This window comes from Haliotis rufescens, unplaced genomic scaffold (genome assembly GCF_023055435.1).
Source record: "Haliotis rufescens isolate VD_foot unplaced genomic scaffold, xgHalRufe1.0.p SCAF_42, whole genome shotgun sequence".
NCBI lineage: Eukaryota > Metazoa > Mollusca > Gastropoda > Lepetellida > Haliotidae > Haliotis > Haliotis rufescens.
In genome coordinates, this window is record NW_025964135.1 from 2,546,740 (window position 1) to 2,571,446 (window position 24,707).

Here is a 24,707-nt window from a genome sequence, read left to right on the forward strand (position 1 = left end):
GACTGCACAGCAACACATCAATGAAGCTATACATCAAAGTCTCAAAGCAGGTCAGCATCGTACCATCTCTGTCGCCATCCATCCGTTATCATGACGGATTGTCCTTCCAACATTATGAAACATGTAGGGAAGAGTTAGATCGATAGTAGCATTACTCACCGGTGAATGATACATTGAGCAGGTGCTTCTTCAGGAGGTCGCCATCAATGTTCTCCATGGCTGGACAAAGCCCCTCGTACTCTCCACAGACCTGCTCCCGCACAGCCTGGGGAAACAGTCAATACTAAAATATGAGGACCGGTCATGAATTATGACTCAAGTAAGATCGGCAGATACAAAATTAAGCCCCATATCCACAAAAAAACACCTCATACCCAAATGAAAGGAAAGCTGAAGTAGCCATCTCATGCCTTAGGCTCGGACACAAAAATCACTATGACAAGGTATGTCCATCTTGCAATCAACCTGAATCCATTGCTCCTGAAGCCGAGAGATGCTAACTAACTAACTCTAACTCTATTTCGGAGAGATGGACAGCTACTCGAACGTATATAAACAGAGCAGCCAAAGATAAAAATGAAATTATATCAATATACGAAAATAGAAATCATATCAATACAAAAAAACCCAGAAAATTCTATGAATACCAAAACTCACAAAAGATATGTGAACCGTTTTTACACACATGAGGCCCAAAGAGGGACAGGTCAGCTGAAATTGCTAAGACAGAAAGCGACCTCTTAAACACTTAAAGCAACAATGAGTGAGTATGGTTTTACGCCGCTTTTAGCAATATTCCAGCAATATCACGGCGGGGGACACCAGAAATGGGCTTAACATATTGTACCCATGTCGGGAATCGAACCCGGGTCTTCGGTGTGACGAGCGAAGCTTTAACCACTAGGCTACCCGACCGCCCCTATGTTGTATTAAGATGTTAGTGTGTGCGTGCGTGTTTCACGTAGTTCGGAATCAAGCCCCAAGCTTAAAGTGTATGTGTTTCATTGAAACAACAAGTAGTGTAGAACCAAGCTTTACGTGTCTCATTCAAAAATCTTTTTAAAAAAACAGATGGAATTAAATTGTGTACTGATGATAGGCAGGAAGAATGTATGCATGCATGTATGTATTAGTATAGTAGCCTTATTTATATAATCACTGTTTCATTTTCTTATGAAAATATCAAATACACCGAGTTTAGTTTAACGCAATACGTGGAGAGGCTATTTCTTAGATTGGTCAGTTGACTTTGGGGGCGACATTACTTCTGCGCCAGACTCCACGACATTGCAGACGTCCCTAACCAACTTAACAGTACGACTTAAACCTGTCATTGCGAGGCCTTACTGACACCATCTTGTTAACTTGGAACTTTATTTGTCATTCATTTTTATTTTCAATCTCAATCCTCCTGCCTTGTCATTTTTACGACAGTCCACAGACGCCATTTTGATTTCGCAGACGGTCACGTGACTCGGAAATGATACTCGTGAAGGCAATCGGAATCCCGTGAGAGAAAAATGACAGATTTTTGACACAAAGAAATGAATTCTGGCCACATACATTCACTTGAGTGGTGAGAGGACATTAAGGTATGATTAAGGTATATGTCTAGCTGTAATGGGACTATTGTGTGTTGGGTATAGCTGCTGGAGTTACGACGTCCGTCTACCCAAATAGCGTTTTCATATATCCTCGCGAAGCCGATAGTTACATTGATATGGATTAATGGCTTTGTTATCGCCTATGTAGGATTTGCTATGAGTTGCAGTGACATTATTGAAATCCCAAAAAATATATTCAACATTTTTTTTTTCAAATCTGACCTTATCCCACATTTTCACGTTTTATGTCATAACGTGTTTGCTGGGTTGGAATGCCGTAACGATTTCTAGGAACTTTTTGGCAATAAACTACAGTTTTCATAAGTCTTTCTTACTGTGGAAAGACAACGTAATTTAGTGCAAATACGTTATTGACTTTCAGTCTAAATTATGAAACCCAAACGTTGCTTAACATAATGTGCTTGTCTGATATGTTTGAATAGAAAGCGTTTATTTGACCAAAACAGTTAATTTGTAAAGATGGAACGTCAATGACAGAATATCACCACACTCGATTATCCGCCGAAACAGAGTCCATTTCGTGTAAAAGTCAAAATAACTATGGACATTATGTGAATGGATCGGTGAAAATCAGTAATCACACGAGGTTTTTCATACTCGCTACTCACAATTTGCTTAAAAAAGGCAAGCGTATCTTATCTACCAAATAACTATAGTGAGGGCAAAAGAGAGAAAAGGCAGCATTGGTCTGTCTCCCAGACCCGAGAACATACATTGACAAAGGAGTCCAACTTCAGGCTTTAGTGATTTGCCTCGGCTCCAGGAATTAAAATTGGATTTTAGTTTGTATTTTTTAGACATATATATTTGAAAATAAGATAACTTTGTTTCTGGGACTTAATGTTACTCGTAGGCAGCAAGTGTATACTCTATAGTACTATTTAAGTCTTTTGCTGATACATTGATTTATATGAGCCTCACTGATGTCAGTGAAAGATGATTTTTTTTATTTGGTCAAGGACTGGTCATCAAAGATAGGGATGGTTTTGCACACCAACGTGTCTTAATGTTGAAGGCCTGTGAAGCGTTTTTTAATAAAAAATAGTTCTGAAAATACTGAAATAACATATTTTGCCTCAGGGTGTAAATTGTTGTCTGGACAAACTGTGTGTGTTTAACAAACTGTATCTGTTAAACTAACTGTATGTTTTAAACTAACTGTATGTGTTAAACAAAAAGTATATGTTTAACTAACTGTATGTGTTGAAGAAACTGTATGTGTTAAACTAACTGTATGTGTTAAACTAACTGTATGTGTTAAACTAACTGTATGTGTTGAACAAACTGTGTGTGTTGAACTAACTGTATGTGTTAAACAAACTGTATGTGTTAAAATAACTGTGTGTGTTCAACAAACTGTATGTGTTGAACTAACTGTATGTGCTAAAGAAACTGTATGTGTTAAACTAACTGTATGTGTTGAACAAACTGTATGTGTTAAACTAACTGTATGTGTTAAACTAACTGTATGTGTTGAACTAACTGTATGTGTTAAACTAACTGTATGTGTTAAACTAACTGTATGTGTAAAACTAACTGTATGTGTTAAAATAACTGTGTGTGTTCAACAAAATGTATGTGTTGAACTAACTGTATGTGCTAAACAAACTGTATGTGTTAAACTAACTGTATGTGTTGAACAAACTGTATGTGTTAAACTAACTGTATGTGTTTAACTAACTGTATGTGTTAAACTAACTGTATGTGTTAAACTAACTGTATGTGTTAAACTAACTGTATGTGTTAAACTAACTGTATGTGTTGAACAAACTGTGTGTGTTGAACTAACTGTATGTGTTAAACAAACTGTATGTGTTAAAATAACTGTGTGTGTTCAACAAACTGTATGTGTTGAACTAACTGTATGTGCTAAACAAACTGTATGTGTTAAACTAACTGTATGTGTTAAACTAACTGTATGTCTTAAACTAACTGTATGTGTTGAACAAACTGTATGTGTTGAACTAACTGTATGTGTTAAACTAACTGTATGTGTTAAACTAACTGTATGTGTAAAACTAACTGTATGTGTTAAAATAACTGTGTGTGTTCAACAAACTGTATGTGTTGAACTAACTGTATGTGCTAAACAAACTGTATGTGTTAAACTAACTGTATGTGTTGAACAAACTGTATGTGTTAAACTAACTATGTGTTAAACAAACTGTATGTGTTGAACTAACTGTATGTGTTGAACAAACTCTGTGTGTTGAACAAAATTTGTGTGTTAAACTAACTGTATGTGTTGAACAATCTGTATCTGTTAAACTAACTGTATGTGTTGAACAAACTGTATGTGTTGAACAAACTGTATGTGTTGAACAAACTGTATGTGTTGAACACACTCTGTGTGTTGAACAAAATGTGTGTGTTAAACTAACTGTATGTGTTGAACAAACTGTATGTGTTGAACAAACTGTATGTGTTGAACACACTCTGTGTGTTGAACAAGATGTGTGTGTTAAACTAACTGTATGTGTTGAACAAATTGTATGTGTTGAACAAACTGTATGTGTTGAACGAACTGTATGTGTTGAACAAACTGTATGTGTTGTATGTGTTGAACAAACTGTATGTGTTGAACAAACTGTATGTGTTGAACGAACTGTATGTGTTGAACAAACTGTATGTGTTGAACAAACTGTATGTGTTGAACAAACTCTGTGTGTTGAACAAAATGTGTGTGTTAAACTAACTGTATGTGTTGAACAAACTGTATGTGTTGAACACACTCTGTGTGTTGAACAAAATGTGTGTGTTAAACTAACTGTATGTGTTGAACAAACTGTATGTGTTGAACACACTCTGTTTGTTGAACAAAATGTGTGTGTTAAACTAACTGTATGTGTTGAACAAACTGTATGTGTTGAACAAACTGTATGTGTTGAACTAACTGTATGTGTTGAACAAACTGTATGTGTTGAACTAACTGTATGTGTTGAACAAACTGTATGTGTTAAACTAACTGTATGTGTTGAACAAACTGTATGTGTTGAACAAACTGAATGTGTTGAACACACTCTGAGTGTTGAACAAAATGTGTGTGTTAAACTAACTGTATGTGTTGAACAAACTGTATGTGTTGAACTAACTGTATGTGTTGAACAAACTGTATGTGTTGAACACACTCTGTGTGTTGAACAAAATTTGTGTGTTAAACTAACTGTATGTGTTGAACAAACTGTATGTGTTAAACAAACTGTATGTGTTGAACTAACTATGTGTTGAACAAACTCTGTGTGTTGAACAAAATTTGTGTGTTAAACTAACTGTATGTGTTGAACAAACTGTACGTGTTAAACTAACTGTATGTGTTGAACAAACTGTATGTGTTGAACAAACTGTATGTGTTGAACACACTCTGTGTGTTGAACAAAATGTGTGTGTTAAACTAACTGTATGTGTTGAACAAACTGTATGTGTTGAACAAACTGTATGTGTTGAACACACTCTGTGTGTTGAACAAAATGTGTGTGTTAAACTAACTGTATGTGTTGAACAAACTGTATGTGTTGAACAAACTGTATGTGTTGAACGAACTGTATGTGTTGAACAAACTGTATGTGTTGTATGTGTTGAACAAACTGTATGTGTTGAACAAACTGTATGTGTTGAACGAACTGTATGTGTTGAACAAACTGTATGTGTTGAACACACTCTGTGTGTTGAACAAAATGTGTGTGTTAAACTAACTGTATGTGTTGAACAAACTGTATGTTTTGAACACACTCTGTTTGTTGAACAAAATGTGTGTGTTAAACTAACTGTATGTGTTGAACAAACTGTATGTGTTGAACAAACTGTATGTGTTGAACTAACTGTATGTGTTGAACAAACTGTATGTGTTGAACTAACTGTATGTGTTGAACAAACTGTATGTGTTAAACTAACTGTATGTGTTGAACTAACTGTATGTGTTGAACAAACTGTATGTGTTGAACACACTCTGTGTGTTGAACAAAATGTGTGTATTAAACTAACTGTATGTGTTGAACAAACTGTATGTGTTGAACAAACTGTATGTGTTGAACGAACTGTATGTGTTGAACAAACTGTATGTGTTGTATGTGTTGAACAAACTGTATGTGTTGAACAAACTGTATGTGTTGAACGAACTGTATGTGTTGAACAAACTGTATGTGTTGAACACACTCTGTGTGTTGAACAAAATGTGTGTGTTAAACTAACTGTATGTGTTGAACAAACTGTATGTGTTGAACACACTCTGTTTGTTGAACACACTCTGTGTGTTGAACAAAATGTGTGTGTTAAACTAACTGTATGTGTTGAACAAACTGTATGTGTTGAACACACTCTGTTTGTTGAACAAAATGTGTGTGTTAAACTAACTGTATGTGTTGAACAAACTGTATGTGTTGAACAAACTGTATGTGTTGAACTAACTGTATGTGTTGAACAAACTGTATGTGTTGAACTAACTGTATGTGTTGAACAAACTGTATGTGTTAAACTAACTGTATGTGTTGAACAAACTGTATGTGTTGAACAAACTGAATGTGTTGAACACACTCTGAGTGTTGAACAAACTGTATGTGTTAAACTAACTGTATGTGTTGAACAAACTGTATGTGTTGAACAAACTGTATGTGTTGAACTAACTATGTGTTGAACAAACTCTGTGTGTTGAACAAAATTTGTGTGTTAAACTAACTGTATGTGTTGAACAAACTGTACGTGTTAAACTAACTGTATGTGTTAAACTAACTGTATGTGTTGAACAAACTGTATGTGTTGAACAAACTGTATGTGTTGAACACACTCTGTGTGTTGAACAAAATGTGTGTGTTAAACTAACTGTATGTGTTGAACAAACTGTATGTGTTGAACAAACTGTATGTGTTGAACAAACTCTGTGTGTTGAACAAACTGTATGTGTTGAACAAACTGTGTGTCATGAATCAAGTATATGTGTTGAACAAAAAATATGTGTAAAAGAAACTGTATGTCTTGAACCAACTCTATGTGTTGAAAAAACTGTATGTGTTGAACAAAGTGAATGTGTTGAACAAACTGTATGTGTAAAAGAATCTATGTCGTAAATAATAATTTGTGTTGAACAAACTGTATGTGTTTCAACACACTGTATGCACGAACTATATGTGTTGAACAAACTATATGTGTTGAAGCATTTACCTTTCAAACATAACCACCTCGACTCCCCCCACGCCACCCCCACCACCCCCAAGAATCTCTGAGACGGTTCACGAAATACTTGACACGGCGGTGACCTTAACTGTGATTAACATGGGGACATGGGGACAAACTGATTCCCTCTAGAGCTGAGCATATCTTGGACACATTGGCATCACTTAATGTTATCGATAAGCCGCCTTTCTCTTGACAACACCATTTCCGTGGAGATCTTCCTTGAAATCTACAGTTGGCGTTCGTGTATCCAAAAGAACAACTGGTACTGTGAGGTCTCCAAAACGAGTTTGAATTTTAAAAACTTTAAAAATATTGATTAATAACGATAGGGAAATCGTGAAGATTTTCCCTTTTTACACTGACAACGCCCGTCTGTTAACTGCAGCTCCTGACTTAAGCGTAAATGATTTCAGTGGAATCTGATTCCGTCAACACCAGCCAAGACGTCTTTTGACATGAACCACATTAAGGCATCGTGTTCAGTCACAAGAGTAACACTAATCAATGGCTCAATCATACAAACGCATATGCAACAAAGCAACTTTTCATAAAATAGCATAAAGTATTGCAAACGTGATCGATATGAAAGAAAAGTAAAGAAACAAATACAAAAAGGTGTAAAAATGGACAATCAGCATAATTACAATGATAATACCAGAGCGACAAGAGAATCTAATAATGGTGTCAACTAAAATATGGAATAAAATAAAAACGAACTGCAACACATACCTTTACCGCGTAGGCGAACGCCATGACAGCGTCACTGACAAACTGAAGTTGACCTTCAAGCTCAAATCCGTTTTCTTCTGTCACCTCCTCGTTGCCAGTGCACACTTTTGTATAATTCTCATTAAATGGCGTCCATGCACTTCCGGGATATTTACATTTAAAGTATTCCTCCCAGTACTCGATAAACCATGGGTTTCTCAGGTTGGTCTGAGGTCTTAAGTTCCGGAAATACTCCCGAAATCCCTCCACTTCACTTGCTAATGGCTGCACGGTAATCGCACCCTCTACCTATAGATGAAAGATATTGAAATGAGTAACGGGAAATTGTTGCAATCAGTGACTGACTGATCAGCTCCAATCGTAAGAATTAATCACGTTTTTGAATGTTATGTAGTATCATAGTGAAACCTTGCCAATCCGGTCACCCCGCTTTAAGGACGAATCCTTTAATATAAAATGTCAACGCCAGATGAATATTCAGTCTCGATTATTAATGTTTTATGAATGGACCTCTGAAAGTCACCGATCACACAAGGTGTTTGCGAAAGGGGTGTCCTAACGGGTAAAAAACGTCAGCATATATTCAAAGGGTATTATTTTTCGGCGCCGTACGGTTTAATATTATGATAAGACCGCCTCCGTGGTCTAATGGTAGAGCGTCCGCAGAGAGAGCGGAAGGTCCGAGGTTCGATCCCCAGCCGCGTCATACCAAAAGACGTTAAAAGATGGTACTTGTTGTTACCCTGTCTGGCGCTCGGTATTAAGGGGCGAAAACAAGGACTGGTCGGCTCTGAGTCAGTATACTGTGTCTGAGTGGGGTATTCATGTTAAACTGCGGCATGGTATCGCAGTGTGCTAGCACTATAAATCGGCATCAGTCCGGACTAGTACAAGCAGCCAAACACACACATACACGTGCATGCACATCGCTATATAAGTGCAATAATCTTGGACGCGACGTTAAACCCCATTTCACCTCACCTCACCTAATACTATGATACACATCCGTCCTTTCCGTAGTACCCGTGAGTGTTTACCTGCATAGCTTATGTGTTACCATCGCCTCTGCTTTTGGCAGATATTTTTTTATGAATATGGAAAGGGTTTTGTCTTTATTATTTAAAAGGGGCACGGGTGGTCCAGTCGTCTAAGGAGCCGCGATTCGCTGCGCAGAGTTACGTCCCTTGGGCACGCCAGAAATCTATGATTGTGGGCTCGAATCCCGGTTTGCCCCGATTATGTTTCTAGGTTTGTCAGCACCATACCCGTGCTCGTGGGTTTCACCGAAGTGGTAAACGTCTGAGACCTGCATCACTTCGGGCTTTCCTCACACATTAAGCTGACACGCCGTGATATAACTGGAATACTTCGAACCAACAATTATAGGTTTCTGGCGTACCCAAGGGACGCAACTCTGCAGAGCGAATCGCCGCGCCTTTAGACGACTGGGTCACCCATGCCCCCCTAAAAGGAAAGAACAACGACCATAGGTTCAATAATATTTATTGTGTTTAAACAGACATGGACCCACATCACTATGAATGGAATCGTATTATCACAAAGGACAGCACCCCTTTCAGTGTAAAGAGCCTCGCATCTTCAAGATCAAGCGCATTAAACATAAAATTCCGATATAAAAGCCTGGATAAACGAGGATGAGAAAGCTCAGTATAAGCCACCATGTAAGATAAAGATACGAGCCACCAACTGTATGGTTTTAGTAGCACTAAGCCGCATCGCCCCCTTCTACCTGATTTCAAACACGGCCTTGATCTCTACTCAAATAAAATCCCACTACATCCGCCAGTGTTTGCCTATTTCATTGACAGATCACATTGACAGTTCAGACAATCTGATTTCAAGAGGGAACCGAGAGATATTAGTAACAAAACGAGAGCATGTGGTTGACAGTGATTTGACATTTCATGTACATGGGTGATCACATTGTAGGTTTAGATCTGACTACACATTCACAGCACGCCCGGATGTCTCCTCGTGAATAATTAAGCCGTGAATTAATAAGATCAGCCAATCAAATGACAGGACATAAAACACGTGAACATCACTACCTGACGGATGCTGGCACATTTTGAAGTGAGGTGAGGTGAAATGGGGTTAAACGTCGCGTCCAAGATTATTGCACTTATATAGCGACGTGCATGCACGTGTGTGTGTGTGTGTGTGTGTGTGGCTGCTTGTATTGGCGCCGATTTATAGTGCTAGTTCAATGAGATACCATGCCACAGTTTAACATGAATACCCCACTCAGACACAGTTTACTGACTCCGAGCGACCAGTCCTTGTTTTGGCCCCTTAATGCCGAGCGCCAGACAGGCTAACAACAAGTACCATCTTTTATCGTCTTTTGGTATGACGCGGCCAGGGATCGAACTCCGGACCTTCCGCTCTCCGGGCGGACGCTCTACCACTAGACCACGGAGGCGGTCTATTTTGAAGTGAAGTTATTATAATGTCGATATTAATCTCACTTCAAAAATGTCATACATGTACCCATAATTAAATGTCCGGGCATCGAATAATCAATAACACTCGTAAATTTGAAAACACATGTATATCGACTTTCTATATGAAAGACTTGTGAAACACCTTGCTGCCATACAGTTTGTAAATACCGAGTGTAAATGCATATAGGCTTTATACAATTTTAATACATTTTGTAAAAAAGAGCGGAATATATAGAAATCTGATTTTAAGTGGGAGCACATCTATAGCGGGTATGAAACAACGCCAGAGCTGCTAGAATAGGACAAGAACCGCTCGTTCCATGACATGCCCAAAACTGGTACCATGGTTACCATTTTCGCCCGACATTTAACTTCATTTGCAAAATCCTGACAGCTTGGCCTTGTGACTCACGAGGTGTCCTGTTAGTTCATGTAAACATCCCATCCACCAAGTTTGCCCTATGTGTTCTCATCTGGGACGAGATTTTAACGGGATTCCCATCAACTTGCATATAACGAAAATAGTTCCATTGCTTTCAGACAATTTTCCGTTATTGAACCGCGAATACTAAACATGTCAGAAAGTCAATATCCTACAGCTGGCCTTACTGAACAAATCAGAAGGACCGGTGTAATAATCACAGTGATTAACTGCTGTGTGTGGCAGCCCTGGCGCCGATCTCATAACGTACAGTAAGCTTCGTGTATGACGTCTTGAATAGTCAGTAAATCCCACATCTCGAATTGCCACAACAGCAAGAAAAAACACACATTAGATATCGACATCTGGGGAAAAGTCCTCCCATAAGACCTGTTTAATGACGTCACGTCACTGCAGAGGAGTCTGAGCCAAGACTTCATTGGTCATGTTAAGGATAAGGATAAGTTTTATTCCATACTGAAAGGCCTCAGGCCCATAGTACAATTCTGTTTTCGGGAGTGATTGCAGATAAGTTTAAAAGGTCATATTCTAATTAACATAGCATGATAAATGAACATTGATAGTTTCTTTAGAGTATCTTTATCAGTTGTTGACATGGTCGATATAATTTTTTGTTGAGTGGGATGTACGTAAAAAGGCAGATCAATATATTTACTTCTAAGGTGGTCGTATTTTGGACAGAATAGCAGAAAATGAAACTCATCTTCAATCACATTTAAACCACATTACTCATATATTCTCAATTCTCTGGCTCTGTTCCTGTTTCTGCCTATTCGATCCTAGCCTATAAGAGCTGAATCTAAATTGGTCATGTTGAACGTGTAACGCATCTCACGCAACTATAGGTCATCGTGCAAAATAATAGACACATTATATAACACATAACATGGTTTAGAGAGAAATCACTCAAATCTGTGGATTTCGGAATTCTCATTACAGAATACACTGAAAACCGAAAACTCGTCCCGGAGTAGATAGAATGATCCGTAGTTTGAGACAACCAGAGTTCAAATGTAAGACTTGACTTGTATATAGTACGTTGAAGCCTCGTTACAACGACGTAAAAGGGATAATCGAAATAAGATCGAGTTATCCGTAATTCGAGATAGTCGGAGCACCGCTAACAACATCGGGAGTCGACTAATATGCTGTTGGTAACATGAGGTAACATGACTCAAAACATGTATCGAAAGGAGTTCGTATAAACGAGGTTTCATTAATTGAAAGGGGGCACGGGTGGCCCAGTCGTCTGAGGCGCCACAATTCGCTTTACAGAGTTGCGTCAGTTAGGCGTGTTATAACCTATGGTCGTGGGTTCGAATCCCGGTTCGCCCTCATTGTCTATATCTGTTTGTCAGCATTATGCAAGTGCTCAGGGCTTTCAACAAAGTTGTAAACGTCTGAGATGTGCGTCACTTCTGCCACATCAAGTACACGCTCTGACACAACTCAAATAACGTTCACAGTGGCGTAAAACCCATCACTCACTCACTCATTACAGAAAATCACGAATTACGGAATAACATTGAAACAGTGCAAAACTTTATTGAGTCAGAATACTTTCACTGAAGCTTGAATGTCACTCGTGCCTTAAGTACCCTGATAGTGAAAAATGTATTATTCTAATTTAGAAACCACGACAGCATGCAATATCATCCAGCGCGGGTCTGTTATGTTTTGAATCACCCCTGGAAGTTTAGCCAAACACCCCAAATTGAGAAGCTCATGTATTAGAAAAAGAGCAACTGCTGGCGGGAACATGCACGTGCCTGCCCACAAACAATCTCGCCAAGTGGAGTGAGAAATGCGATGATAACGGACGAGTCGTCAGCTTGTTTCCTTTTCTCATATCAGGCTATTTATCATACTTTACGAACAACACCACCTATTAATCAGAGCTGGCGATTATCACTCTTGCCTGTTCAGGCGTTGTGAGCGGATCAGCGCTGACCACAGTATTGGTCATTTTCTTTCACTTTGTCACGATCCGACACATTTCAGAGGGGCGCGTGATGTAGCCTCCCTGCCAGAGGATGAAAGGCAAAGCCAGCGATGCCGCCGCACATAAATCACGTGATTCTCGTGCTGAACAATACTGAGGGAACGTCTTCAGAGGTATCAGGGCACTAAGGTCCAAAATAGACTATACTAGTCGATAAATGTGTCCAGCTTGGGATGGGGAGTTTGACAAATAGGCGACATGTTTACTTTTGAAGACTTTCGAACTGCTTAAAGATGTGTTGTTCGGGTCGTGTGTCTGCGTGTGTGTTGTGAGATGAAAGGCGTATGCACCTTTTATCACGGGCAAATGGACGGGAATGAACGTATATATATGCCTGTTTCTAAGACGAAATTAATTGGAAGATAGCAAGATGTGTAAACGTTACAAAGAGACTTGTTTCGATGTTAGTTCAAGAAAACGAAACTTTTGGGTATTTCCTCTAACAAGGCGACTTCGAGACCGACACAGGCCTTTGATAAAAGTTAATGGATTAGTTGAGGCTAAATGTCCTAGTTTACAGAATCTTATATATCGCATGGTGGGTAGACTTGGGTGAACGTGAGACTTAACGCCGTCATATTGCTTGCGCTTTGCGGAGTGCGTCGTAAGGCAACAAACTCTCACTTTTTTAAACGAAAATTGAGTGAGTGGGGAGTGCTACCGGTAGAGCAGGAAATGCTTACCATTGGGTCTGTGACTTTATCGAAATAAATAGAATGTCCCCAAAAAATTCTGAAAATAATATTTATGCTTCATCAAAAAATATCTGGTCTCTATCCGAAATCCCAGCCGGAACCTCTTACCTCTAATACCTCCCCTAACATTTTGAAACAAGCTAATAATTTATAATTGTTTCTATTCAGAATTGTGGGGATCAACACGGTTCAAGTGTAAATATAATGTAATAATAAAGGATTACATACTATGACAATACTCGCGCAACAATCCTGTAGGTAGGTGTTAAATACACATGACATTAATATATTGGTCAAAGGAATAGTGAACATATCATAATTCTACATTTATTTAATTCTAATTTATTACAGAAAGAAGTTTAAAGAAATGTAAATACTGAAAAGAATTTACCATATGTAAAAAGTACATTACAATCTACATACCAATAACATTGAAGGGAAAACATCAACAAAAATGTTCTACAGTGTTCAGCTGGAAACAGAAATCTAAAAGCTGTCTTTTTGTGTTTAAATATTTATGTCTGTTTCATGGAAATATGAACCTCACCCGAGTGCATGCTGGTATCAAATATATCAAACTCGTCGATAAAAGTTTTAAACACATCGGCAAGCCCCGGGGCTTTAAATCTTTCTGTTGTTGATATATTTGATATCAAAAGACACTGGGTGGGAGATTCTAGTTTCCAACCTTTTCAGTTTATCAACAGTAATAGCCAGTGTCTTGAGTGTATAGGTACAGCTAACAAGTTGGCCCTGGAGTGGCAGAGAGATAATACAAACACAAAATGTAGAGTAAACTCTATTTCACGTCATACAGGCGGAAATAGTCGAGATTTCCTAAAGAGAGCGTGAACACGGGCGAAAATGTCATCTGGTTCTCTTGTCATACCTGGTTCTCTTGTCATACCTGTTTCTCTTGTCATACCTGGTTCTCTTGCCATGCCTGGTTCTCTTGTCATACCTGTTTCTCTTGTCATACCTGTTTGCATTGTCATACCTGGTTCTCTTGTCATGCCTGTTTCTCTTGTCATACCTATTTATCTTGTTATACCTGTTTCTCTTGTCATACCTGGTTCTCTTGTCATACCTTGTTCTCTTGTCATACCTATTTATCTTGTCATACCTGTTTCTCTTGTCATGCCTGTTTCTCTTGTCATACCTGTTTCTCTTGTCATACCTATTTATCTTGTTATACCTGTTTCTCTTGTCATGCCTGTTTCTCTTCTCATACCTGTTTCTCTTGTCATACCTATTTATCTTGTTATACCTGTTTCTCTTGTCATGACTGTTTCTCTTGTCATACCTGTTTCTCTTGTCATACCTATTTATCTTGTTATACCTGTTTCTCTTGTCATACCTGTTTCTCTTGTCATACCTATTTATCTTGTTATACCTGTTTCTCTTGTCATACCTATTTATCTCGTTATACCTGTTTCTCTTGTCATGCCTGGTTCTTTTGTCATACCTGGTTCTCTTGTCATACCTGTTTCTCTTGTCATACCTGTTTCTCTTGTCATACCTGTTTGTATTGTCATACCTATTTATCTTGTTATACCTGTTTCTCTTGTCATACCTGTTTGCATTGTCATACCTGGTTCTCTTGTCATACCTGTTTGTATTGTCATACCTGTTTCTATTGTCATACCTGTTTGTATTGTCATACCTGGTTCTCTTGTCATGCCTTGTCCACGTGTCATACCTGTTTCTATTGTCATACCTTGTCCTCGTGTCATACCTGTTTGTATTGTCATACCTGTTTCTCTTGTCATGCCTGTTTCTATTGTCATATCTTGTCCTCGTGTCATACCGATATATTGCATCATGTCGAAAGTCATGCGTGTGATAAATGGAAACTAGGCTCGAATACATTTCATCAGTGGTTTATTTGAATTTCAAATTTGACAATTCCGGAAGGCCAAAAAGCCCTTAGAAAAACTTATCATCCCTTAGCTCACCTGGTCCTCCTTTCCCCTAAAGGCCAATCCTCTTCCTCCCCACCCGTCACTTCCTATCCACGCAAACGTCCCTGTTGCCTTCTTCCGGTTGACAGCCTTCATCAGCTCCCCCACTTCCTGGTCCGAGCCGAATATGATCACCCCTGGAACAAAATAGAACAGCCCAAAATGATCACCCAGACATGTAATGGGATGAAACAAATGAAAACTCCATTGCAGTCATCTCTGATTTTAAAGAAACTGCGCGTGTAAAAAGTCATGAGGCGAGATTGAATGTGTTGTCCATCTGCTACGCAACAATACGTTGTAGATGAACCACACTCGATGAACGACACTCAAACTGAAGTTTTGTTTTTGCAGTAACTGTTCTATAATAATGACAAAACAGTCATGTGAAAATGATCTTGTTTCTGTTGGCGTAGAGGTGATGTTTTTTTTATAATTACGTAAACGTTTATCTGTCTGGCGGATGTTTTTTTTTGTTTTTGTTTTTTAACGCCGCACTCAACAATATTCCAGCTATATGACGGAGGTCTGTCAATATATATTGTGTGGACCAGACAATCCAGTGATTGACTTAATGCAATCTACACAATTGGGATACGATGACATACTTCAAACAAGTCAGCGAGCCTGACCACCCGATCCCTTCAGTCACTTCTTACGACAAGGATAGTCGCCTTTTACGACAAGCATGGGTTGCTGAAGACCTATTCTACCCCGGACCTAAAGGGGTTTTGTCTGGCTCAACGGTTGTTTGATGTTCCGGTGTTCCCTACCGTGATATTGCTGGCATAATGCTAACAGCCACCTAAAATCCAACTCACTCACTCACTCTTTCGATTTCACTGTTAATTTTACTGTTACGCTATGTTAAATAACAAAATGAATTGAATTACATATTTAATTACACCTACAGTTCCGTTTGACGCCAATTTGACACGAGCCCATGTATGGGTTGGTCGGTTTGTTGTTTAACGCCGCACTCAGCAATATTCAAGCTATATGACGGCGGTCTGTAAATAATCGAGTCTGGACCAGACAATCCAGTGATTAATATCATGAGCATCTATCCAGGCCATTGGGATCGATGACATGCATCAACCAAGTCAGCGAGCCTGACCACCCGATCCCGTTAGTCGCCTTTTACGACAAGCATAGTCACCTTTTACGGCAAGCATGGGCTGCTGAAGACCTATTCTACCCCGGATCTTCACGGGTACCATGTATGGGAAAAATGTATCAATTGTCAAATTCTCAATTGAATAAAAGTGATCACAAAACCCTCTCAATAATCATACGAAATCTCTGTTAGACGTAAAGTGTAGTGTAGGTTCCGACTGTACCATGAACATGTCATTAGGAACCACTATCAAATAGTGATGGTACAAGGTGTTCGCGACAAGGTGAACGTATCCTGCCCCACTGGTGCAAGAGCCGTACGCCGCTCGTTGAAATCCTCGAAGAACTGTGCAGAGTTGCGTCCCATGGGCACGCCAGATACCTATGATTGTGGGTTCGAATCCCGGTTCGCCCCGATTATGTTTCTAGGTTTGTCAGCACCATACCCGTGCTCGTGGGTTTCACCGAAGTGGTAAACGCCTCAGACCTGCATCACTTCGGGCTTTCCTCCCACATTAAGCTGACACGCCGTGATATAACTGGAATACTGTTAAAAGCGGCTTTAAACCCAACTCACTCACTCACTCACTCCTCGAAGAAGGAGCATGTTTGATTGGACCGCAAAAGTTGTGAAATCTGGATCTGCTGGAATATTGCTCGACATAAAGGGAAAGTTGACGATTGGAAAGGTGGAAGCTATCCCTCTTGTCATAACGACTGTATATTTTGTTGTCACTCTGAATCTGTTTGCATAGATCATTATGAAATACATGAGACACACATGTCTGTTTCTAGTTCTGATGGGTAAATTGGGAGAAAGGGAAAAGGCTATGTGACCATCATAAGATGTTATCAATGAGGATGTCCAGTTTTTCCCATATTGTGTTCACAGTAACAACAACTCGCTGATGTGACGTTGTTTAATGCTATTTGCATACTCGTATATGCAAGGGGTCAGCGTATGGTTCTCGGTAGGTCGTGACAACTTCACTTGACATTTAGTAAGTCATAAATATAAACAACAGTAATTCATCCGTGACATTCTTGCACATCTCGTTCGGGATGGCAGACAGTCCCTGTCGGAAATATGATTTTAGACATTGCTGCTACGCATAATTATCTTGGTCTACTGTTCACAGACCACTTAGATTTTACTGCAATGGCACGTGCAGCAGCGAAGTCTGCTAATAGGGCTTTGGGCCTGTTGATATCCAAAGTTAAGACGTTAGGCGGTATGCATTTCCAAACCTATTCCAAATTGTTCGATAGTATGGTGTGGTCTGTTCTTGACTACGGGGCGGCTATCTGGGGTAATTATGACGTGTCAGCAATAAATGCTGTACACCATAGAGCCATTAGATTTTATTTGGGACTCGGCAAATACGCCCCTAACGTCGCTATAAATGGGGACATGGGATGGATACCGCCTGTTGTCAGACAGTGGAAAAGCGTAGCAAGACAATGGTGTCGCCTTAAGAATATGTCTAGTAGGTTAAACAAACACGTGTTTAACTGGGCTGATAGATACGCTGTAAATGGTTGTTAAAAATTGGAATGGTAGGGTAAGGAAAAAGTTTAGTAATATGGATTAAGCACATCTGTTAAACGCAACAGGTTTTATAGATAAATTTTCTGTTTGTACACAGGTGGAACAATGGTGTATGGATGAATATGTTACCCGTTGGAGTGATATGTTAAGAAAGGAAGAGGGGCGAAATGGGCTTAATAAAATGAGAATGTACCGATGTTACAAGCAAATATATGGGACAGAATACTATGTTTCAAATAAGATGCCCAGAAACTATAGATCGGAACTAGCCAAGTTTAGATGTGGCGTGGCTCCCATTCGAGTGGAAACCAGTCGGTACGAAGGTGTACCTGTCCACAATAGAAAATGTTTTCACTGTAATGACAGCGTAGAAGACGAGGTCCATGTTTTGTTTTACTGCGTATTATATGACGATATCAGGGCAACTCTTTTTAATGAATGAATGCTACATCTCATAATATTTAAATATACCTGGTATCGACAAACTTTGTTTAATTTTCAGTGACCCCAGTGTGTGTTTTATACTTGCCAAAGTCTGCTTTTTAATTCTTAATCGTAGAAAGCATCTTTTATATGGAAAACGTTTTACTATATCATTTTTATATCATTTATGTATAAATTTTATGATAATTTGTCTCTCATAATCCAGTTGAATGGTTCTGTACATTCTATCAATGTCAAGCTGTACAAAGCTGTTTTATGTATGTACAGAAGTGAGACGTTAATAAACTATTGTCTGTCTACAATGGGGATTACCAACTGGGATTAGCATCTTATGGATAACGTAAGTACGTGTTTCAAGGCATATGGGTGTCATGGATCCAGGGTAATTAGCCTTTGGAATTGAATGAAAATGGCTGTCCCAAATCGATTACTATGACAGTAACTTCAGAAGACATTTGCGTTTATCGATGTCATCACTATTCTTAAGACAAATACCTTAACACCATTTGACATCATGTCTTAAGTACAAAACAACTCTCTGTTGCTGTAAAAATTCATTTATGTTAACATTTGTAACCAAGAGCCGATGACTGTAATGATCAGTGTCTGCATGTGTTAAAAACTAACTTAGAATCACCGTCTTAGCTCTTTTACTAAAAGACAACACTTTGAAAAAAACAAACCAAAAACACAAATTATCAATAACGTTTAAAATAAAGCTTAATAACCACTACGACTCGGTGACTATATGCCGCGCTGTTAATAACAACCAAAGATACATCAAGCTGTCTTAGTAACGGGGCACTGACAGCCTGGTACAGGTGACTGTATCTAATGAAAAGGTTATTTGATTTCCAATTAGAAGACAGAAAAACTCCAATCTATCAATATCCTACAAACTCTCTGGGCAGATTTCATCAATTTGCCATGTGACAAATAACGAAATCATTTTACACTTTCTCTGGTTTTTGTGCATCGCAGTAAATTGGAACATCAATTTTAATCAAATAGGGGTTACGATAAAGATTCCCCCAACTTTTTATATATAATGAAGGAGTTAGAGACACTTAACACCTCGATAGATTTCATAAAGATACAGAGTAGAATATAAACAATGCAGAATACTGGGATATGTTTTTGAAGGTTTCTTTAATGCTGACGTCCGAGTTTGTCTGTTGACTATAAATCCTTATAGAGGTTTCAGCGCATCAATCAGACACAGTGAACCCGTTGCCCGTGGTGACTGAGGCATCGTCGAAAAAAACAGATAGATGCGGCTTTTTTTGATAGGTGTAATTGACTTATGTGGACGATGACGAATGGCCATTTAGACAGCTTTTTCCTCAGTCTATTGACCCAGGAAATCCCTGAGCGCGGCTACCCCGACGTCTCAAAGCCTGGTCGGGATGAAAGCCTTGACATGTTGTACGTTTAAATGTTTTGCTATTTAATGGCATACTTGGATGAGTGTGTTAGAGTGGTGTGTCAGTGTATGGACAGCACTCTTTCAACTTAATCGTGCCAACCTGCACTGTGTAAACACGAGACATAAATGCTTTCTCTCCAAAAGGTTTCGTTCCATATATAGCCAGCCTGGAATTAAGTTAGTTCCAAACATAAACACCATCTTTCCTCATTTTAGGTGGACCGCCTCCGTGGTCTAGTGGTAGAGCGTCCGCCCGGAGAGCGGAAGGTCCGGGGTTCAATCCCCGGCCGCGTCATACCGAAAGACGTTAAAAGATGGTACTTGTTGTTACCCTGTCTGGCGCTTGGCATTAATGGGCTAAAACAAGAACTGGTCGGCTCGGAGTCAGTATACTTTGTCTGAGTGGGGTATTCATGTTAAACTGCGGCATGGTGTCTCAGTGAGCAAGCACTATAAATCGGCATCAGCCCGGACTATTTCAAGAACACACATACAGACATACGTACATGCACGTCGCTATATAAGTGCAATAGTCTTGGCCGCGACGTTAAACCCCATTTCACCCCACCTCATTTGGGGTGTGTTGTGAGTGATTTGGGTCGACCAGAATGAGCAGTTTTTTCAGTGTCAGCATGGGGAACGTTCCTAAAGTGGTGCAGGTCGTTGATAGTTTCCACTTTGGTAAAACCCGCAAGCTTATCAAGGCTCATAATCGGGACTTATCCGTGCTCAGCGTGTGCTGACAGGAGTAAGGGAGGCAACTATAGTGGCGCTTTATAATTTATTTTTCGACTGGGCCACCCGTAAACCTTTATTCATAAACCAATACAGACATCTTGTAGTTTATTCCGGACAAAAGAATGCAGGACTATTCGGTGTAATCAAACGTATGTAAATCAGTCAGTATCTGGAAAGAGTGAGTGAGTGAGTGAGTGAGTGAGTGAGTGAGTGAGTGAGAGAGTGGGCGGGCGGGTGGGTGGGAGTTTGAGAATTGTGCAATACTTTAACTCATTGAGACATGAAGTGATAGACGCACATGTCCGCGTAACATGAAGTCGTCGCTATTCAAATAGCCACCATGACAGTAATTCATGAAGTGGCGTTCAAGGCCCCTTCTCCCGTCCAATCCATGTAACCGATGAACGCTGACAACTGCTATTAAGTAAGCCATTAACTCAGATGGCCGCCTTCTGCCCATGACAGCTATACGTAGCACCGAAGTGCTGTAGCACTTAGAACTTACAGGAGTAAGAGGAAACTAAGAGTATTGCGTTTGATGTCGCGCATGGAAGCTTGCTACGCGTCGTATCGTGGGGGGTCGGAGACGTTTAAGCATTATGGAGCAATTGCGTGACGAGGGACACTACGAATGGGTTTAACAACGTATGCTCATGGGGGAAATCGAACACAACTTTCTGCAGGTTGGGCGAACACCCCGACCACTGGGCTAACTCCCCTGTGGCCCCCCAGGGCAAAGAGGTAAGACATCGTGCCTATTACACGGTAACCAGCGTCACTGACATCTATAACACGATGTGACTTTACAGGTAAACAAATTGTATTTTGAATGACTAATCGTATTTGCTTGGACTGTCGATCGCTCCAGGCCGAGTCTCCACTTGAGGCATTTAATGCAATTATCCCGCCGTGATGTTAAAGAGATGTTTATTTGTTGTCTGACGCCGCACTGGTCTACTCATGCCAAACGGCGTGTAAACAATCGAGGTTTGACCAGACAATTCAGCGATGGACCAGAGCCAGTACTTGATCACTGCATGTTCCTGAAGTATGTCTATTTTACAAAGGCCACAGTCCCCGCTTGTTTCACTGACTTGTCACGGCGACACAGTCTGGTCATTTGGCTGAATCTTTTGTTGATATACCTCTGTGGCATCATGTCAACAAACGATTTCACTATAACTCAATTCCGTCTGCGTCTCAGAGTGAGTGAGTATGGTTTTACGCCACTTTTAGCAATATTCTAGCAATATCACGGCGGGGGACACCAGCAATGGGCTTCACACATTGTACCCATGTCGGGAATCGAACCCGGGTCTTCGGCGTGACGAGCGAACGCTTTAACCACCAGGCTACCCGACCGCCCCTTCTGCGTCTCAGAACTTACTGCGGCGTAAAACAACATTCAGCCATTACCCATCCTTGATTTGCAGCGACCACTTTAGATTTCATGCTTGCACACTATATTCTGATGTTTCCAAACCGAGATTCGTAAACAGAGTCAGCCATGTTTAATTGCATTGGATAGATGATCTGCCCGGAAATGACGTCACAAAATGCGTTACAAGATGACCCTGCAGTGATAGGATGAGGACTGGAGATAAGGAGAAAGTATGCTGCGTCCGACTGTATTCATGTTAAAACTGCGGCATGGTATCTCAGTGGGCTAGAACTATAAAACTTGCATTAGTCCGGACTAGTACAAGCAGCCACATACACACACACGCGCACACGCACACAACACACACAATACTTTTGAACCCCATTTCACCACACCTCAAATCAATTGGATTTAACGCCGATTTGAACTATATTATACTACATCGCGACGTGGAATGTGGCATGAAGGCCTACAGCGCTGCAAAGTAGGACGTTTACAAACTTAGTAAAACCAACAAGCACGGGCAATGTTCTGACAGATCAAAATCCATAGTAGGGCGAATTCCGGACTGAAACCCTTTGCCCTCACATCCTGACAGACCAAGGGACGCAACTCTGAATAGCAATTTGCGGTCCCTTAAACCACTGATGCCCCATGCGATAACAAGATTAGCTGTTCTCCTGGATTAATCCCAAGAAGCAGATTTGTCCTGCACCTAATCACATTGATAGGAGGTGATTAGTCCATGGACAATATTTCCTTAAAAAATGTCGGAAGAACCGTTTCATTCAGCTCACAGGTCAATCTGATAAAGTGTTTATAGGTATTCACTGATGTCTGTCTCTGATAAATCACGACACGTGTAAGAAGAACCTTTGTCCTCTGTAGGGTCTCATATCATTCGGCTGTAAATATCAGATCGGTAGATGGATGGTGTACATACTCAATTCTCTATCATATTAAGTAAATAAGCCAGTGAACGCATTTGGTCTTGTTTGTGATACCTAGCCTGGGCCACGTGTGTATCTGCCCACGTACCCCATGCTTGTCGTAAGCATACCCAATAGGGGTATATGATGGCCACGTGTGTATCTGCCCACGTACCCCATGCTTGTCGTAAGCATACCCAATAGGGGTATATGATTGTGTGACATCGCCCAGAATGGCCTGGGTCAATCAATTGGTTACAAGGTCATAAGTAATTCTTCCACAGCCATTGTGATATAGCCGCCTCGCTCACTCACTCACTCACTCAACCACCCACCCACCCACCCACGTACGCACGCACGCACGCACGCACGCACGCACGCACGCACGCACGCACGCACGCACGCACGCACTCACAGGTACATTACGTGGTTTAACATACACTTCTCATTTGCGTCTCTTCCGTCTGGGTTAGAAAACAGCTTATAACACAACGAATATATTGTACACAAAAGAAGTTCATATAAGAAAATCTGGCGTTCCTTAACCCGACAGATTAACTGTAGTCATATAAAAAACGGGTGTTATAACAAACGGCGCTATATTATTATATTTCACTTATATCACGGTGTGTCAACTTCATGTGTTTTCCGTCTGACTTTAGCCAGTCAGCTCCGGTATCAGATGGGAGGGTGTTTTGATGAAATATTCGCCTGCTGTGATTTCCAACGTAGGCGACATTTAATTATGATGTTCTGTTGATGTTCTAGTGTTTACCAAACTGCGTACAAAGAGACGCAGAACACGCTCAGCGCTGCCGTAGTGGGGCCAACAGTCAACTCGCGCAGTAAACAATATTAGTCTTAAGTAACCAGCAATAACCTAATAGAACGCTGTTAATTTAATTGTGGGGAGATTGACTGGGTGAGGGAGGTTCGGCGCAACATGGGGACCCCATCACCACCTCGAGTGCCCCGCAAATAACCATAAACCTGGACTGTTTGCTCTCATTAGCATGAGAGAGAGATTGGGAGGGAGGGAGTGGTAGAAAGGGAGGGGCGGAGAAAGAGAGGGAGGGAGAGAGAGATATATAGAGTAAGATTGGGAGAGAGGGGTTTAGGAAGGGAGGGAGGGAAGGAGGGAGGGAAGGAGAAAGACATGGGGGAGGGGGTTAGGAAGGGACGGCGGAACGGAGAGAGGACGGGAAGGAGAAAGCGAGATATATAATTATATATATCTATATTGAGAGAGAGATGGGGAGGGAGAGAGGGGGTTAGGAGGGGAGAGAGGAAGGAGAGAGAGAGAGAGGGGAGGGAGGTAGGGAGAAGAGAGAGATGGAGAGGGAGAGAGGGGGTTAGAAAGGGAGCGAGGGACGGAGGGAGGGAAGGAGAGAGAGAGGGGAGGGAGGTAGGGAGAAGAGAGAGAGGGGGAGGGAGAGAGATAGAGAGAGAGAGAGAGAGGTGAGGTGAGGTGAGGTGAAATGGGGTTTAACGTCGCGTCCAAGATTATTGTACTTATATAGCGACGTGCATGCACGTGTGTGTGTTTGTGTGGCTGCTTTATAGTGCTAGCCTATACTGAGATATCATAACGCAGTTTAACATGAATACCCCACTCAGACACAGTATACTGACTCCGAGCCGACCAGTCCTTGTTTTAGCCCCTCAATACCGAGCGCCAGACAGGGGAACAATAAGTACCATCTTTTAACGTCTTTTTGTATGACGCGGGCGGTGGAGAGAGAGAGAGAGCGAACTCCGGGCCTTCCGCTCTCTGGGCGGGCGCTCTACCACAAGACCACGGAGGCCGCCATAGTCTTAAACAAGCCCACTAGTTGTTGTTTTAGAGATTACCATTCTCCATTGCTCCCCTATTGAAACAATAGCAGCCAGCGTTCCCAGAATTCCCCATTCACGGAGGAACATAGTGTTCACTACACTATCGACGATGACAATATCGACCCCGTGGTCGGTGTCCGTGCTTCACTGTTGTGTTGTTTACGATGGTGTAAATCATTGAACTCCTTCACTAACTCGAT

At 40.6% G+C, this 24,707-nt stretch overlaps 1 protein-coding gene across 1 annotated transcript in view; it reads right to left on the bottom strand.

The window, feature by feature from the left end:
* Nucleotides 1-24,707, bottom strand: part of LOC124148215 (metabotropic glutamate receptor 8-like) — a 206,839-nt gene that overhangs the window by 45,891 nt on the left and 136,241 nt on the right. Inside the window, exons 5-7 of the mRNA XM_048382946.1 lie at nt 15,083-15,225; nt 7,524-7,811; nt 160-265 (exon numbers count right to left, since the gene is read on the bottom strand). Coding sequence (XP_048238903.1) covers nt 160-265; nt 7,524-7,811; nt 15,083-15,225 — 537 coding nt within the window. The remainder of the gene's footprint in view (nt 1-159; nt 266-7,523; nt 7,812-15,082; nt 15,226-24,707) is intronic.